Genomic DNA, 17,539 nt, shown 5'->3' on the forward strand with positions numbered 1-17,539 from the left:
AAACCAGGATCCGAGAGACCTCTACGAGAGCCGCCCGACTGCGAGTTCCTCCTTGCCTGTTTATGTAGGCCACGGTGGTAGCATTGTCCGACTGGACCTGCACCGGGTGACCCTGGAGAAACCGCTGTGCCTGCAGGAGAGCATTGAAGACCGCACGGAGTTCCAAGATATTTATTGGAAGCTCCGCTTCTGTCGGTGTCCACCTGCCCTGGAACAAGTGTGGACCCGAAACTGCTCCCCAGCCCCGAAGACTGGCGTCCGTTGTCAACAGGACCCAATTTGGAACCCAGAACGGACGTCCCTTGTTGAGGTGGGTCATCTTTAACCACCACGCAAGGGACAGGCGAACCTCCGGGGTGAGCACAATCGTCTGGAACTTCAGAGACTGAGGCAGCCCGTTCCACTTGGACAGGATCAGGTGCTGCAGAGGTCTAGAGTGAAACTGGGCGTATTCCACCATGTCGAACACCGACACCATGGAGCCCAGTAACCTCATCGCCGAGTGTAAGGACACCCGGCGGCTGTGCAGACAACTGCGCACCCTTGACTGTAAAGCAGAGATCTTGTCCTCCGTCACGAAGATCCTTTGCTGTCCCGAGTCCAATAAGGCTCCAAGATGCAGAATCCTCCGAGACGGGATTAGAGTGGACTTCTGCCAGTTAATTAGCCAGCCGTGCCGTTGCAGCAGTGCAATGGTCAGGTCCAAGTGGTGTAACAGGAGCTCTGGAGATCCTGCCACCAATAACAGGTCGTCCAAGTACGGCAACATGCGGACTCCTTGCAGCCGCAGAGAAGCCGCCATGACCGCCATAGCGTCCTGTATGTCCAATGACACCATGTAGTCCCCAGGTTCCAGCGCCAGAATGATGGACCGTAGGGTCTCCATCCGAAACTTCGGGACCCGCAAAGACTTGTTGAGTGCTTTGAGGTTGAGAATCGGACGATATGACCCATTGGGTTTCTGTACCAAAAATAGATTTGAATAGAAACCCTGGCCCCTCTGGGAGAATGGAACAGGCACTATAACTCCAGCCTGGAGCATAGTGTGCAATACCTTCCGCAGCTCCGTAGCCTTGTTCCGGTCTGATGGTAGACCCGTGGTGAAGAATCGAGCCGGGGGTCTGTGCCGGAAGGAGAGGGCGTACCCGTGAGAGACCACCTCCAGAACCCAAGTGTCTGTCGTAGTGAACGACCAACACCGGGAGAACTGCAGCAGGCGGCCTCCCACCCTGGGATCCCCCAAGGGGAGACCCGGACCGTCAGGCCGCAGGCTTGTCATCTGGCTTGGGGGCCGGACGTCTGGTACTCCATGCCTGTTTCCGGGGCTTGACCGATTTCTTAGGGCCAGCCTGTCGAGGGAACGACTGTGGTTTGGGCCTGCCCTGGGCCCTAGATGACCGAAAGGACGATGGTCCAGAACCAGAAGGAGCAGCGGCCGACGGGAGACAAGCAGATTTGGCTGCCGCCAGCGTGGCCACAATCTTATCCAGATCCGGACCGAAGAGAACTTCTCCGGTAAACGGCAACGCTTCCAGACCTTTCTTGGATCTGCGTCCGCCTTCCAGGATCGCAGCCACAAGGTGCGACGAGCAGCTACCGCTGCTGAAGAAATTCTAGACACCAGAGTACTAATGTCTAGAGCCGCCTCGTTGATGTAGGTGGCCGAATCACGGAGATTGCCAATCAACTCCGCTTGTTCGGCCGGACAGTCGGATTCAAAAGAAGCCTCTAATGAATCCGCCCAGCGCTCCATCGCTCTGGCAACCCAGCAAATGGCCATAGCCGGCCGTGCTGCCCCCCCTGCAAGGGAATAAGCGGACTTCAGGCAGATTTCTACCTTGCGGTCCGTAGCATCCTTAAGGGAGGACATGGATGGCATCGGCAATGTGGCACTACGGACAAGACGGGTCACGTGAGAATCCACCTGTGGAGGGGATTCCCACTTAGCAAAATAATTATCCGCGAACGGATAAGCCACCGCCAGGCGTCTCTGCGGCTGGTATCTTTTGCCAGGTTGTTTCCACGCCTCCTCTAAATGGTCCACCAACTGACCCGAAAGAGGAAAGACTGTGGCATCGCCCTTCACATCTTTGAAAAAGGCATACTTAGATTTAGCCGCTGGGGGAACTTCGTCCTCAATCACCAAGGCTGTGCGGACCGCCCGAATAAGTCCAGGAATATATACTTTGGACTTAGCATCAGCGTCCTTAGTATGGAAAGGTTCCTGATCGTAAGGATCCAGAATCTCCCCATCATCAGACGTCCCTTCGTCATCCTCATAAGGAGCGGACAGAGACGCCACCGGCCTTTTATGAGGCCGCATCACAGACTCCCCTTGCAATACATCCGACAAGTGCTGTAAAGAACTCGTCAGGGAGTTAACCCACGCTGGCTCCTGAGAACCCGGGAGCGGGGAAATAGGGAGACTGTGGGGTACCACCAATTGTCGTGGGAACCCCTGCATGGGTGACGACACCACAGACTGCTGGGACAAACCCATCGGAGTAAACGCGGGCTGCGGAGCTAACTGGCCCACTAAAGCTGGTAACGCCTGAGCGAAACAAGCCCAGGGCGGCTCCTGTACCGGTGCTGTAACCGTAATAGGCCGCGCCATGGACAACACTGCCGGCAAAGGCCCTCCGCGCTACCCTCCCCCTCCGCTAACGGTACTTTGCACGTGGTACACTGTAGCCGGAGGGGAAAATCACTTTCAGACATGATGGCACCACGTATGTGACCTCTCTCACCAATTAAGTATTAAATAGGCGAGAGACCACCCTGCAGCACCGCACCGCAAGGGCTTTAGCAGAAAGAACAGGGACAGTAATAAAGCTGACAGTTTAGAGAAGAAAAGTTACAGGCAGCGCTAGCACAGTCACATACAATGCAGAGAAATAACAATTCCTGCACTAACAGCGCTGATCACTCAACTACACAGACACAGGGCCTGGTAGGACACAGCGCTGCATACACAGACCTGAGCCACAGCGGAGGAGAGGTATGCGGGGGGACCCAGACCACGATGCTTCCTTCCAGACTTCCAGCAGCGTTCACCATGCGTTGCAGAGAAGATGGCCGTCGAGGAGCAGAGAGAAGCTGGCCTGGGGGAGGAGCGCTGACACAGGACCAGTCAGCACAGTGCAGAGAGGGCTGTGTGCAGCGGGGGAGGCGCCGGCTGTGAGACAGGGAAGGCGCGCTCCCCTGGCATGCATTTAACCCCTGGGACGCCGCAGCGCTACCGCTCTGCTGCGGTCCGCTGTCCCAGGGGGTAGTGGAAGCGCAGGTTGGTCGCCTGGCTCCACGCTGCAGCCAGTCCCCAGGGAGCCCCCTGCCTGGGGACTTAGGACCATGTGATCAGCGGGGACCCACCGCGGGACCCCGCTGCTTACCTCTGTCCCCCTTGAATCCGGCCATGGTCCGGAGCATCTGGGGTCACCGCTAGCTGTGACCCCAGACGCCCACCAGCATCCCCGGATCAGTACCGGCGTTCTGGTACCGGCGGGGTGTAGGGAAGACAGCATGGACGTCAGGACTGACTGTCCATGCTGTTCATCCAGATGTGCAGCCACAGCTGCATGAAGAAAAAGCTTCAGGGGCTCTTCTAGACCCCACTCCAACAGGTGCACCCGACTCCGGCCGGGCACCAAACTAAACTGAGGTGCCTTGGCCCGGGGGCGGGGTATAGGAGGGGGACCTAGTGCATCCTGGGAGGCTGAAAGCTTAACTCTTTGGTGCCCTGCGACTGACGTCACACCTATACCCCAAGGTATCCTGTGGATACCCTATGGACCCTGAAGTAGAAATACCCATTGAAGCCAGGTGAGACAGGGTGGGTGCCCTGTGGACCCTATGGACTTCGAAGAAAGTTAACAAAGGCAAGTCTACCATAAGTTCATTTCTTCAGGGTTCATAGGGATCCACATGGATACCATGGGGACGTCCTAAAGCAGTTTCCCCTTAGGGTGGGGACGATCCTGAGCAGAAAGGAGAATCAGACGTCCAAAGGAAGCAACCTGAGAGGCAAAAGTATGAAAGGCGTAGAACCTGAGAAAGGTGTGGACGGGAGACCACCTGGCCGCCCTGCACAATTGTTCAGCAGAAGCGCCACATCGAACTGCCCACGAGGGTCCCATAAGCAGAATAGAATGTGCTGTAATCCTATTTGGAACAAGAAGACCAGTTTGCGTGTAGGTCTGAGAGATTGTCACGCGGAGCCAGAGAGTATTAGCTGGCCAGCATTGCTTGAGAAAGCCGTACAACACAAAAAGAGAGAATCTGATATCCAAAAGGCATTGGTACGATCCACGTAGATCCGAAGAGCGTGAACCACATCCAGGGAGGCATCACCCGCAGAGAGGTACGAGGACTGGAAGGCCGGAACCACAATCTCTTCATTCAAATGGAACCGGGATACCACTTTAGGAAGGTAACCAGCCTGGGTATGGAGGACCGCTCTGTCCGGATGCAAGATCAAGAAGGGGGAGCGACAGGAGAGCGCTGATAAATCAGATACCCTGCGGGCAGAGGAGATAGTGTGGAGAAAGTGTGTCTTCGCCGTCAGCCACTTGAGGTCTACTATGCCCAGAGATTCAAAACTGAGAAGCCTGTAGAGCCCGGAGAACAAAGGACAAATCCCACGGGCCACCGGAGGAACATACGGAGGTTGAAGGTGGAGAACACTCTGAAAAAAGGTTCTAACATCAGACAGGGGAGTGATCCTTTGCTGGAACAGACTGATACTACAGAAACCTGAACTCTTAAAGGTATGCCAGGCGGAAGCCGGTCTAACCCAGCCTGGAGAAAGACAAGCACTGGGGGAGACCCTAAAAACTGTAGGGTCATAGCCTCTGGGGGAGCTCCATTGAAAGTACGAGTGCCAAACTCTGTAATAGATGCGGGCTGAGGAAGGCTTATGCGCCCTGAGCATCCTCTGGACCACAGAGTGAGAGAAACTCTTGGCTCTTAAGAGGGATGACTCAAGAGCCACGCAGTCAAAGACAGACGAGGTAGGTCCGGGTGCAGGCAAGGGCCCTGCGCTAACAGATCCTGGCGTAGAGGAAGTGGAAAAGGAGAGTCTATGGAAAGACTTTGTAGGTCGGTGAACAAACAGCACCTGGGCCAGGCTGGGGCTATTAGTATCACCGTGCCGCCTTCTTGTTTGAACTTTCGGAGAACCCTGGCTGGCATCTGTAGTGAGAAGCTCCCAATTTGGAATCCTGAAGGGGCAATGCTTGTTCAGATGGGACATCTGCAGCCACCATGAGTGGGAAAGCCGAACCTCCAGAGAGGAGGACCGTATCAGATGATACTGCCCGTTCCACCGGGAGAGAATTAGTTGTTGAAGGGGCCTGGAGAGGAACTGGGCATATTCCACCATATCAAAGCTGGATACCATGGACCCCAAGACCTGCATTGCCAATTGAATGGATACCCTTCGATTGTGAAGCAAGTTGCGCACACACAGGTGGACTGTCGAAATTTTGTCCACTGGCAGAAAGAGCTTTTGTATTCGAGAATCCAGGAGTGTCTCCAGATGTACCATCTGCTGTATCGGATAGAGAGATGGGGGAAATTTTTCCAATTGACGAGCCAGCCATGTGTTTGCAGGCAGTCCACAGTCAGCTGGAGATGGCGTTGCAACACAGCCGGTGAATGCGCCAAGATTAAGAGGTTGTCTAGGTATGGCAGGATTCTGACTCCCTGATGCCTGAGGTGAGCCGCCATAACTGCCATTTATTTTGGTAAAGACCTGAGGGGCTGTTGACAGACCGAAGGACAGCGCCCGAAACTGGTAATGTTACTGCAGGACAGCAAACCGTAGGAACAGTTGGTGGGTTGGAGTAATAGGTACATGCAGGTAAGCATCCTGAATGTCCAGAGAAACCATAAAATCCCCAGGCTCCAATGCCAGGACAGACTGGACCTGAATATCCTGAGACCTGTAGCTTCAGAAAAGCCCTGCGTAATGGCTGCTGAGCGTCTCAAACAGGGAGGAGGAGAAGCTCATAGGCGGGAAACCTCTTGTGAGGGCTCGCGCTCCCGGTTGGGGGAAGGGCCGCCAGGGGAGCGTCTACTTTCCCACTGCTGTATCAAATGACGCCAGGACTTAACTGCCCCGATAGTGGGGTGTGCGGACCAACTAGACGCCCCACTACAGCGTCCTCCATCTGGTCTCCACAACCGGAGGTAAGGACTGCATAAACACGCGACCGGGGAATCGCCTTACCGGTATTCCCCGTTTGTCCGGCTGCAGCCCTGGGATCCAGTGGAGCAGCTAGCCGAGCTCCGCTGGCGCCTGCCGTAATCACCGGACCGCTCACCAGTGTTGCGGCACCGGCGGGGGCAGATGGAGCAGTAGCGCAGGCGCCCATCAGAACGTCTAGCACGGTTTGCTCTGATGTAAAAAAAAGAAAATAAACTCATAACAATCAAGCTTGGGGCTGCCGAAGAAGTCCCCCACTCTAAAAGGTCCTGCCGGCACCAAACATAAACCTGTCTGCCTGTGGTGGGGTATATGTGGAGTTGGACCGGTGCATCCTGGGAGCTAAAACTTTGACCTTTGGTAACTGGATCACTCCAACCACACTCCCCATGGTATCCCTGTGGACCTCGATAAAGAAAGTACTGACAGAAACAACTCTGTATATGTAAAACATTTGCAGTCTGTGTCTGAGAAACAACGGATTACAAAGTAACAAATGCTAAAAAAATAAATAAATAAAGTTTTTCTCATTCTCAATTTAGTTTGGAAGCAGTCAGGCACGCGACATTCACTTTAGGTTGGACGTGTCATTGTATTTTCTATCAGCAGTTAGCTTTTTTAGGGAGAGAAAAAGAAATACACACACCTGTGAACAGTTTTCCCATGCTTTAAATGAGAGGAATGGAAAAATATCATTATGTGGTGCATTATAGGCTTGGCAAGGAGGAGAGCAGAACAAGGGTTTGCTATCTGTGGTCTGGAACAAACAGAACAGAAAAGGACTTACTGTTTTCAGAGTTCTGTCTCAGATACTGGCTCACAATACTTTTAAACTCATAATAAACATTATCGCTGGGTATTTGTTGTCCGGCTGTGAAGATTTTATGATACTTTATTGTTCTAGGCAACTCCTGAAAGAGAGAGAGAAGGAGCTCAAAACGTGCGCCAGGAAATAAACTGTTAATTTGAGATCACGCAGTTTATGGAGATTCAGGGAGTAGTTTTGCCAGTATTCTATTAATAACACCAAATGATCTGTTTGATTAAAAACTGTAAACTTATCAGAACACCCTTGAGCGGGCCTGGATACAGGACAGCAAGAATGTTTTAGATCCCCAGGGTATGTAACAACCTAGATTATCCTCCATCTGTCATGGCCATTCCTTTACTCTTTTTACAGAAGTTGATTAGCTGGTGCCCTTACAAATCACTGAAACAATGGTTCATTCCACCTGAAAACGGATTACAGTAAAAGCAATTGTACCTGCATGCCTTTGGTAGGTCATGTCATATAAAGCAAAAATACTGTGAAAAACAACAATTCTTGCTTATTCTCTAAATATATTCTAAAATGGGCTGGACAGATTTGTTGGTACACCCCAGAAATAAAATTATTTAGTGTTCATTCTAGGTCCAGCGCTGGTCCTAGAAAGGTGCACTCCTCGACCCGAAAAGGGGGCATGGCCACAAGAAAAGAGGTGAGTTTTTAAGATGTGCCCCCTTTTCATCACATGAGGGCATGTCCGGCACTTACGGACATGCCTGGCTGCCCCCAAGTTCTCCTGTGTCAGGGAATAGATGCTGGTGACCAGTGCACCGCTGTTTTTCCCATCCGCAGGTGGGGACGGCACCCGGCAGGTTGTTTTAGCCTAGCGGGAATGCTATAATTTAATTATAGTGATATTTCAAACTAATTGCTTTCTTGAATTTGCATCACACGTGTCTTCAATCATCTAGTCAGTCCGCCTATTAAAATGGAGAAAAGTAGTTGGTAATGGGATGGCGGGATGTGCACCTGCATTTTCTTTTTTTGCATAGTACCATAAGTCTAGTTTAGGGACCCACCTGATGAGGCTCACCATGACCTGGTATGTGGCAATGCATTTGTGGCCTAACTTTTCAAGAAACCTTATTAATACTCAAAACGATTGTAGTAATCTCTACAATTTTCATGATCAGTATTAGTGCTTAGAGTGTGCACCTGCATTTTCTGTTCTCTGCATAACCCTGCTGTTTGGTATCATTGTGTGCACCACACTGAACATGAACCAAGGAAAGCAAAAAAGGAGACAATTGTCTGAGGAGATGAGAAATAAAATTATAGACAAGCATGTTGCAAATATTAAGAAGTTTAATGTCCATTGGACTGTAGCCACCCTCCCTGGACGCAGTCACAAAAGGAAAAAAAATAAAATAAAAAATAGACCCTAAAAAACAGTAGGATAGTGAAAGTGGTAGAAAAAGAGCCAAGGCAAAATTCCAAAGAGATACAAGCTGAACTCAAGGTTAAGGTACAGCAGTATCACACCATCTGACACTTTTTGAGCGACAGTGGCCTCCATGTTAGAAGACCCGAGGGGACTCCACTTTCCAAAACACACCATAAAAGCTAGGACAGGAATACTGACAAGACACTTATTCTGGGAGAATGTCCTTTGGACAGACAAGTCAAAATTGGAGCTATATGTTCGCAGATGATAAAATTAAGCTTTTAATGAAACGAACACCATACCTACAGCGAAACATGGAGGAGGCGTGGTTCTATTTTTGGATTGCTTTGCTGCATCTGGCACAGAATGCCTTGAATATGTGCAAGGCACAACAAAAGACTATCAAGGCATTCTGGAGCAAAACATACTGCCCAGTGCTCGACAGCTCTGTCCGAGTCGCAGGTCATGGGTCCTCCAAGAGGATAATGATCCAAACCACAGCTAAAAGCACCCAAGAATGTATAAGAAATAAACATTAGACTATTCTGAAGTAGCCTTCTATGAGCCCTGTCCTGAATCCTATTGAACATCCATGGAAATAACTGAAACGTAAGGTCTGAAGAAGGGACCCATCCAAGTCGGATTTCAATTAAACAATGATGGATGACAATTACTTTGTCAGTTTCAAGTTATTTTAGATAAAAATATGGGCGGTTCTTTTTTCATGGAAGGGTACCAACAAATTTGTCCACGTCTACATGTCCCTTATTTCCGCACGGTCCAGATTCTCTGGCAGGTCATAACTACTTATGATGGGAAATACAAATTGCAAGGCACTATTCTTTACCCAATGTCATCCATGTGTTCTAGAGGTTGTCTGGGGTTCCTCCACCGACCAGCTCAGCTGTGACATTAAACCTGGCAAACAAAACGTAACATTTGCCCATTGCTAGTTGGTGCCCTCTTATAAAACGCAGATCACAATGCCAGGGCAAGAGTTTAGGGCTCTCTGTACCGTCTATAATTTAACACGTAAAGTGGCTCTTTGCCTGCTAAGACTATTACCTCCAATGTTATTAATATGACCGGTTTCAAGACGTTCCCCATGTACACAAAATACTCCAGATAACAGGCCCACAGAAATTCCAGGCAGTGCATGGAGACCTTTTATGAAATATTGTCCATACCAGATATACAGATGTGTCCTCATTCACCTAGCTTTTTTGCGATATATGACGCAAGATGTATGTAGCAACTTAGACGCTCAGCCATGGGTAGCGAATTGCACTTTCCTGAATTGTGTCCTTATTCGCATCATAGCCGCATATAAAGTTGTTCTCAGTGTACCAGGCACCCTAGATTATGCAAATTTCTTTGCGAAAAAAGTACTAAAGTGTGTATGAAGGCACAGATAGTTGCACGAGGCATGGCACAGCCACTCTTATCAGAACGGTCTTTGCCTTTTTTATACCCAGATTTGAGACTTGGTTGCCCACAGAAGTAAATATATTGCCAGCCCCAGTAGTCGGTGTACCCTTGCATCATACTTTAGTTGCATTAGTGTTGTAAGATGCATATTTTAAGAAAAAGATGAAGACCACAAAGTGTAAAAGGGGATTATGTCTTACCTGTAAAACATCTCTTCTGAGTCCATGGTGGACACCGAGACTGTGGGTATAGGTACAGCTGAAAGTCTAGGCACCAAAGAGTTAATTTCTTTGGGAGCAGCAGAGACTACTCCCCTATACCCAAGTCTGAAGCCCAGAAAGCCAGTTATACTTAACAAGCCCAAGGACCAGGAACGGAAGAGTGTGCGTGTGTGTGTTCTCCTAACACACCAACTTGTAATAGGCTGGATGCCGGAACGGCAAAACCTCCAGTCAGCCAGGTAGGGGAGGGTGGGCGCCCAGTGTCTTGCACAGACGCAAAAAAATTAAAAAGTATTTTACAGGCATGACAAAATTCCCCCTTTTTTTTTTTTCTTTCATCTATTGGGGGGACAAAAAGTATGGTGGTCGCTCACATCAGCTTAATGACATTTGCCCAATCTCGTCTCATCTTGGAAGCTAAACAGTAATAGGCCTGGTCAGTACTTGGATGGGAGACCACTTGGGAATACCAGGTGCTGTAGGTCAAAAGAGTGTAATTGGGACTAGAATGGACATGGCAGAGCATTTTAAAACCACCTATCTGTGCAAATAGTATACATGTGAAGTGTCAATTTTTTACCAAATTAAAAATCAACTGAAACCCAGTGGAATGTAGTTTTAATAATAGTTTGCCGAAAGGCTCCTTTATGGAATATAAGTCCTTTTGCTGCAGGTGCTTAATACATAAAACTTGATAGCATTTACTTTGTATGGGTCCCCTATAATTTTACAGATGCATAATAAAAGGATATATTTTAACATTTATATGAATATCCATGAAGAGTGCCCCAGCAACTAGCCCTTCTCTTCCTCTTTTTTCTGTTTAATGTATGTATTAAACTGGGCTTTGGGAGCACCACGAACATAACATGGTGATACAATAAGTATCTAGATAATAGATGGTTGATTTACTTTAATCAATATATTAAGGTTCTGTGCGGAATCTCCCTTCTCTTTTGTATACACAATGTAGTTCTGTGCCTAGATATGACTTAGTGGTAAATGTTATAGAAATGTCCCTGGGCCTGCCCAATATGTAATATTACTGGGTCTGGCAAGGGGCAGCTGCGATGGCATGCAGGTGGCACTCTTGCCTCCTGCCAACCATCTTTACTTGCCAAGGAGAAAAAAAAAAAAAAAAGAGACTTAATGTGTGAAGATTGTATATTAACCCTGTGCTTATATGAGTTTCTTCTGGGTACTCCAATTTCCTTCCAAAATTCAAACATATAGTAAATTGGTTCCTGACAAAAAATGAAGTGTGTCCGTGTACATGTGGTAGAGAATATAGAGTGTAAGCTCCACTGGGGCAGGGACTGATGTGAATGGCCAAATATTCTCTGTAAAGCGATGCGGAATATATATGCGCTATATAAATAGCCGATCTCATCATCTGTACCTGAAAGATTTACTTTTTGGAAGGAAAAAAAAAGTATTGTTATTCCCATATAATCCTACTTACCTCTTTTAAAAAAAGTGTCTTGAACAATTTGGAAGTGTAGGTAAAGTGCACTGACTCACCTATAGATAATAGCTTAATATAGTTTTTTTTCTATAGGATTAGGGTTCTTTGATACTTAATTAACTTTATTCAAGATACTGGCTTAAGTCTTTGATGCTGTAGTAAAACACAAGTCACATCCTACTCCACCCCCCTCCCCTAATGGTCTCCTTTAGAAAAGAAAACTTAAATGTTTTGATTTATGAAGAAAATATGTTACAATGTAATGTTTTTCAAATGTACTTAAGTGCTTTATAATGCATATTTAATTAATAGCAATTATGTTTTACCTCTGGGAAATAATATCGATCGGTACATGTTAAGTCCACAATCAGTCCTAGCGCTTCATTTTGTTTCTCAATTTCTGTGATAAGATCAGTAGGTGAAAACCGTTGCCGGGGCTCGAGCTTGTTATCATACTTCTGAAAATGAAGAGCAGAAGACACTGACTACACAACAACACTTACATCAGAAGTAATAAGTGGATGTGAATTAAAAAGCTCAGGACTTACTGTTTTCAAAGGAACTTTAAAAGCAATGAAACGTGTTCCGGGTATACGTTTTCCAACTGGTACGTACTCTGTCCAACTACAATAAAAGCAAACCAGTAAGACATATACGCCAGGTATATTAGTTTGCTCTATCATTCACTTGTAGCCCATTATCTATTTGGGATCCGGTCAATATGCCGGCACATGGGATGCCGATGTTGAGAATACAGGCGTCAGCATCCCGAAGGTAAGTACTAGGTTAGGGACTAGGGGGGGTGGGTTAGGTTCAGGGTGCAGTGAGGGTTAGGATACCTACCGACAAGTGTCGGTATCCTAACCCTAACGGGATACCAGCGTCAGGATTTTGACAGTCGGGATCCCGAGCACCGGAATCCTGTACCCAACCCATCTATTTAACAAGACTTAAGGTGCATACACATTGGGGCGACATCGTAATCGTACAGTCGTTCCTGATCCCCTGTAGTGCCTACATTGAACGATCAGTCGTTCAGTGTAGGCAATCTCCATCATTCCTGAGCATGGCCAATCAGTCGTTATCGACAAATTGGCCTGCATGTTCAGGCGATGGACAATGTCGGGAACGACTAGCGGGAGCGCGCATCGCTGGTCGTTTCTGTCTTTATAGTACACGATTACTGAGTGTTTGCACGATTACATCATCGTGTAATCGCTCAGTAATATCGCCCAGTGTGTACACACCTCTACATTCTCCAAGTTGAATGCCATGCACCCTGTGATCATTTCTGCCGCCTCCCCATCCTTTTTCATACTCAATAGGCAAGACCAGTACTTAAGCTGGCCACACACTAGACCAACTTACATCCAACCAGCCAACTTGTTGATTGGTTGGAATGAAAATCTGGTAAGGTATGGGAGTAACTGATTATCAGCAATTTGCTCCTAAATGACAGGAAACAGGTGAAAATGGTCGTCAGACAAGTTTGTTAAATGTTTGATCTAAACTATTTGTTCAAAACAACAGTTTTTGTCCATTTTCCAGCGTTTGGGAGCAAATTGCTGATTGTCATGTGCTTTAACTCCTTACCAGATTTTCATTCCAACCAATCAACTAGTTGGCTGGTTGGACAGATAATCTTTAGATGTGTGGCCAGCTTTAGTCCTACCTCCATAACCTGATCCGCCATGGAAAAATAAATCCGCAAATAAGTCAGCACATTTTGATTTCTCTTATTCTGCATTTATACATTGCCTCCTATGAATGAATATAATCTAGAATTATATCTACTACATCTTGTGAAAAATCTGCTGGGGTTCAACCAGGAGCAGTTCTTCCCGATTTTCACTTTACCAACTTAATTTCATCCTTACATTATGTGCAACCTTGCCTTAAACATACATCTTAAAATAAATTTATTTATTTTATTTATTTATTAACAGTTTCTTATATAGTGCAGCATATTCCGTTGCGCTTTACAATTGTAAATAGCCCCATCCTACCTGGCTCTATTCTTAACAATCAAAATTTGCTCACAGATGTTCAGAATTACTTATTTCCCACCATTATCATCATATTCCTATTTTAAAGCAGCCAGTATCCCCCATAGGTTCCTTTATATAGCACATGAAATATAATGTCATTTTATGAGCTGTTATCCTACAAATCATAACATTTTTTTAAAATCTCTCTGGGGGTTGCAAAACAAAACAAAAAAACAGCTATGGTTGCAAGTAACACATGCTCCCATCATGTCATCTGAGGAGAGAAGAAGGGGGTAGGGAAGGGGGCATTTTACAGTACACCGAGCAGGGAAGGGGGCATTTTACAGTACACCGAGCAGGGAAGGGGGCATTTTACAGTACACCGAGCAGGGAAGGGGGCATTTTACAGTACACCGAGCAGGGAAGGGGGCATTTTACAGTACACCGAGCAGGGAAGGGGGCATTTTACAGTACACCGAGCAGGGAAGGGGGCATTTTACAGTACACCGAGCAGGGAAGGGGGCATTTTACAGTACACCGAGCAGGGAAGGGGGCATTTTACAGCACACAGCGCTCAGAGGAGCACTTCAAAGACTCTCTGCTCACTGTGACTGTGGTTGCCATAGTCACAAGACTATGCAGAATTATAAATCATTAATAAGCAGCCTGAAGAAACGGTTAATAGTAAGTAGCAAGATTCTTCTTATAGCTTTCGACAGCAATTAATGTACAAAAAGAAAAAACAAGGCATATGCGACTTCTAAATATATGCCCTCCATGCTCTATATATCACATACAGTATATAATGACGAATGTCCTGCCCAAGCTTCCTATGAGGGGTCCTGAGCACATATTCTCTCTCCCACCAACGGGCCATCACCCCCTGATATGTCTGCTCTCCAGGCTGAACCCTCCATGCTGTGCCCCCGGCCCCGCAGATCCCACTCACCGGTCCGGCAGGTGGTTCCTCATGGCGGCGGGGGGCCCGAGGTGGATGTGGCGGGTGACAGGGAGCCGGAGAAATGAAACTGGAAACTTAGCGAGAAAGCACAGCCCCATCCACGCCGCACACCATGACCGTGGAAGCAGTACGGACACGTCATCCCGCAGTCGGAGCGCACAATATGACGTCACCGGCCGACACAGGGCACGCCATTTTAGCTATGGGCAAAACAGACAGAGACATTAGTTTCAATGAAATGGGTTAAAAGAATTTTCTCTTGATTCGGTAGAAATTGGCTATGGAGGCCATTACTGATACTGGAAATTGATGGCTGTCTCAGCATGTAAGTGCATGTCTACAATTACCTGTACTTGCATAAAGTCAGCTTATACATCAAGTGGAGCTATCACCCACCAGTAAGGTAGTTTTCATTTGTCTATATTTATAGCAGAAGGATGACTTTTATGAGTGACATATTTCTATGATGCCGTTGTCTGAGCAGGGCACATCATATACCAAATTAAAGGTCTTGGGGCATTATTCAGCAGTGCACGTATCCCCATGGGTCACTTAGTCTGCCGATTTTATAGCAAATTAGCTCATGGTGCATTGGACAATGCAGCTCAGATAAGTAATGCCACAGAAGGCGTGATGCCTCCTGCTGCATTCCCATACTTGCGAGGATGGAATTGGAAAGCTGCTTGCGAGCAGTGTTGCAATTCCATCCTAATCTGAATAAGGCCCTTGGTCCGTAGATTTGCAGAAGAATATTGTCGTTGTAATTGGTTGCTTTGTTTCAGAGTTATGTGGCAAAACGTCCGCCCGCCCGCCATTCACAATACATCACCATTGTGCTCTGGAAAATGTGATGTTGGTGAACTCTCCCTGTGCACCTGCTGGATGACCTGGAACATGTGACCTGCTCTCTGGTAATGGAACTGTGGGCCTGATTCTGACCCGTTTGCGAGCGCTGAGCGCTCGCAAGCGGGTCGACGGTGCCTAAGTGCGCATGCGCACGACGGAGGCGGCTCCATCGTGCGCATGCGCGAGACCCGAATAACGATGGCCAAGCCGTCGTTAAGGGTCACGCACCAAAAGGGGGCGTGCTGTCGATGGTGATTGACAGCACGCCCCCTTTGGTGGGCGTGCCGGGGGCGTGGCTGCCCAGACGGAGGCGTTCCCATGGGAACGCCTACCGTGTGGGTCCGGCCCCACTGACATCACTAGTGATGTCAGTGGGAGTGCTTTTGGCTCTTATAGAGCCAAAAGCACTCCTGGGCTTGCAGCAGCGAGACCCTACCGCAGGGTTTTGTCGCAAGCCCGATGGTCGCGATGGTCTTGACCATCGCGACCATCATTTTGGCCGCTCGCTATAGCTGTGGGTGGCCACCCATCAGCTATGCAAGCGGCCAGGAGGCCGCTCCAAAAAGGAGCAGGGACTGCCCTGATTCAGAGCAAGCGCTCTGTCAGAGCGTCTGGCTCTGAATCAGGGCCTGTGTTAGGTATTTGCAGTCACTTATATCAGTGCGTCTTGCGAGGACCTCAGTCACCGACTGCTGTGTTATTTAATTATTCATTTCTCCATGCTGGCCTCAAGGACGTTGACGTGGGGGAGGGAGGGAGAGTTAGGTTCAGGGTTATAGGTCGCCCAGAGCATGCAGTTCAAAAATCTGACAGTCAAGAATATTATTGTCACAACCAAACTTATAACAAGATCAACTGATGTGCTGCTTGCATTGCTCATGACATATTCACCCACAATACTACTCTTTGGCTTCTATGGACGTGCAATGTGTGAACTGTGGTGCCCTGCACTTCTTGGTAGAGGAGATTAAGGGACATTTCTCAGACTGCTGTCCCAATGTGATTGTTCCACCATGTTTAGCAGAACTCTTTATCAGAAATACCCTCAAATTATGGACTCCTTATCTCCATAATATCTTCAGTAACTAATATCCATAATATCCTCCATAGCTAAGGCAGATTCCCCAGTTGCTATATATTTTCAATTCCAGAGGATGCAGTCAGGAAGCCGACGGTCGAAATGCCGACCACCGGCTTCCCAACTGTCTAATCCCGGCAGGGGTCTAATGACAGGCATCGAGATTCCGACGCCTGTCATTTTACCTACGCCGGGAGCCCGACGCCCGGCATAACGATCGAAGGTAAGCCTGGCGCGAACAGCCGTGGGGGGAGGGTTAGGTTAGGGGCTCCCGGGGAAGACGGGACTTAGGGATAGGCACCCCCCCCGGGAGGGTTAGGCTAAGGGAAGGGGGGGTTATGCACCCACGGTGGGAGGTTAGGGTTAGGCACTCCCCCGGGAGGGTTGGGTTTAGGCAACGGGGAAGGGGAAGTAAGGTTTAGGCACTTAGAGGGGGGTTAGGGTTAGGCACTAGGGAGGGAGGTTAGGGTAAGGCACCCCTAAAGAAGGGTTAGGGGGGTAGATTAGATAATAGCTACCTTTAGCGCAGTCAGGATCTTCACTGGTGCCGGGCTTGCGGCGTCGGGATTTGAACCGCTGGACATAGGTCCAGCGGTTATTTCATACCGATCCCGAATTCCTGCCATATAAGATAATAGATAAAAGTAAACTTTAATCTGTCAGTCTACATCGCCACTTTTCACTCACACCCCATAGAGGTGTGAAGGAATATGAGTGGTGTCGAGGGTACCGTGATGGGCAAATATGTGCGCAGCCGTACATCGCGTCGATTTACATATAGGGCTGTATACAAAAATGCACAAATTCGGGGTGAGATCTGGCCCAGAAGGGGGGTGACAGAAGGTACTGTGCCGCTTTTTAAAAGCTGTTGCAATGGCAACCTGCCCCATTTGCGCTTAATTGAATGGACCCCTCAGTATTCATTATCTTCTTACTGTATGTACATGAAATGTTACATCTTTCTTGTACAGATCCTGATACACGAAGTGTCAGTCTTCAGTTCCTCTGGAGTCCTGTCAGAAAATGGAATTTGATTATATAGTTGTGTTGCAGGGTTCTCCTCTGTACCCAGCATTGCAGTCTCCCTTTCTAGTTTAGCAATCATTGTTTTGGTTACTTTAGACATAATAACATCCGGAG

General features: G+C 48.0%; 1 protein-coding gene across 1 annotated transcript in view; it reads right to left on the minus strand.

The window, feature by feature from the left end:
• DUSP11 (dual specificity phosphatase 11) overlaps nt 1-14,638 on the minus strand; it is a 34,643-nt gene extending 20,005 nt beyond the window's left edge. The window contains exons 1-4 of the mRNA XM_088470848.1: nt 14,464-14,638; nt 12,075-12,150; nt 11,853-11,984; nt 6,990-7,113 (exon numbers count right to left, since the gene is read on the minus strand). Of these exons, the coding sequence (XP_088326974.1) occupies nt 6,990-7,113; nt 11,853-11,984; nt 12,075-12,150; nt 14,464-14,573 (442 nt within the window). The 5' untranslated portion in view covers nt 14,574-14,638. The remainder of the gene's footprint in view (nt 1-6,989; nt 7,114-11,852; nt 11,985-12,074; nt 12,151-14,463) is intronic.
• Nucleotides 14,639-17,539: the final 2,901 nt, after the last annotated feature.

This window comes from Taudactylus pleione, unplaced genomic scaffold (assembly GCF_031769625.1).
Source record: "Taudactylus pleione unplaced genomic scaffold, aTauple2 ptg000105l, whole genome shotgun sequence".
Taxonomy (NCBI): Eukaryota; Metazoa; Chordata; class Amphibia; order Anura; family Myobatrachidae; genus Taudactylus; species Taudactylus pleione.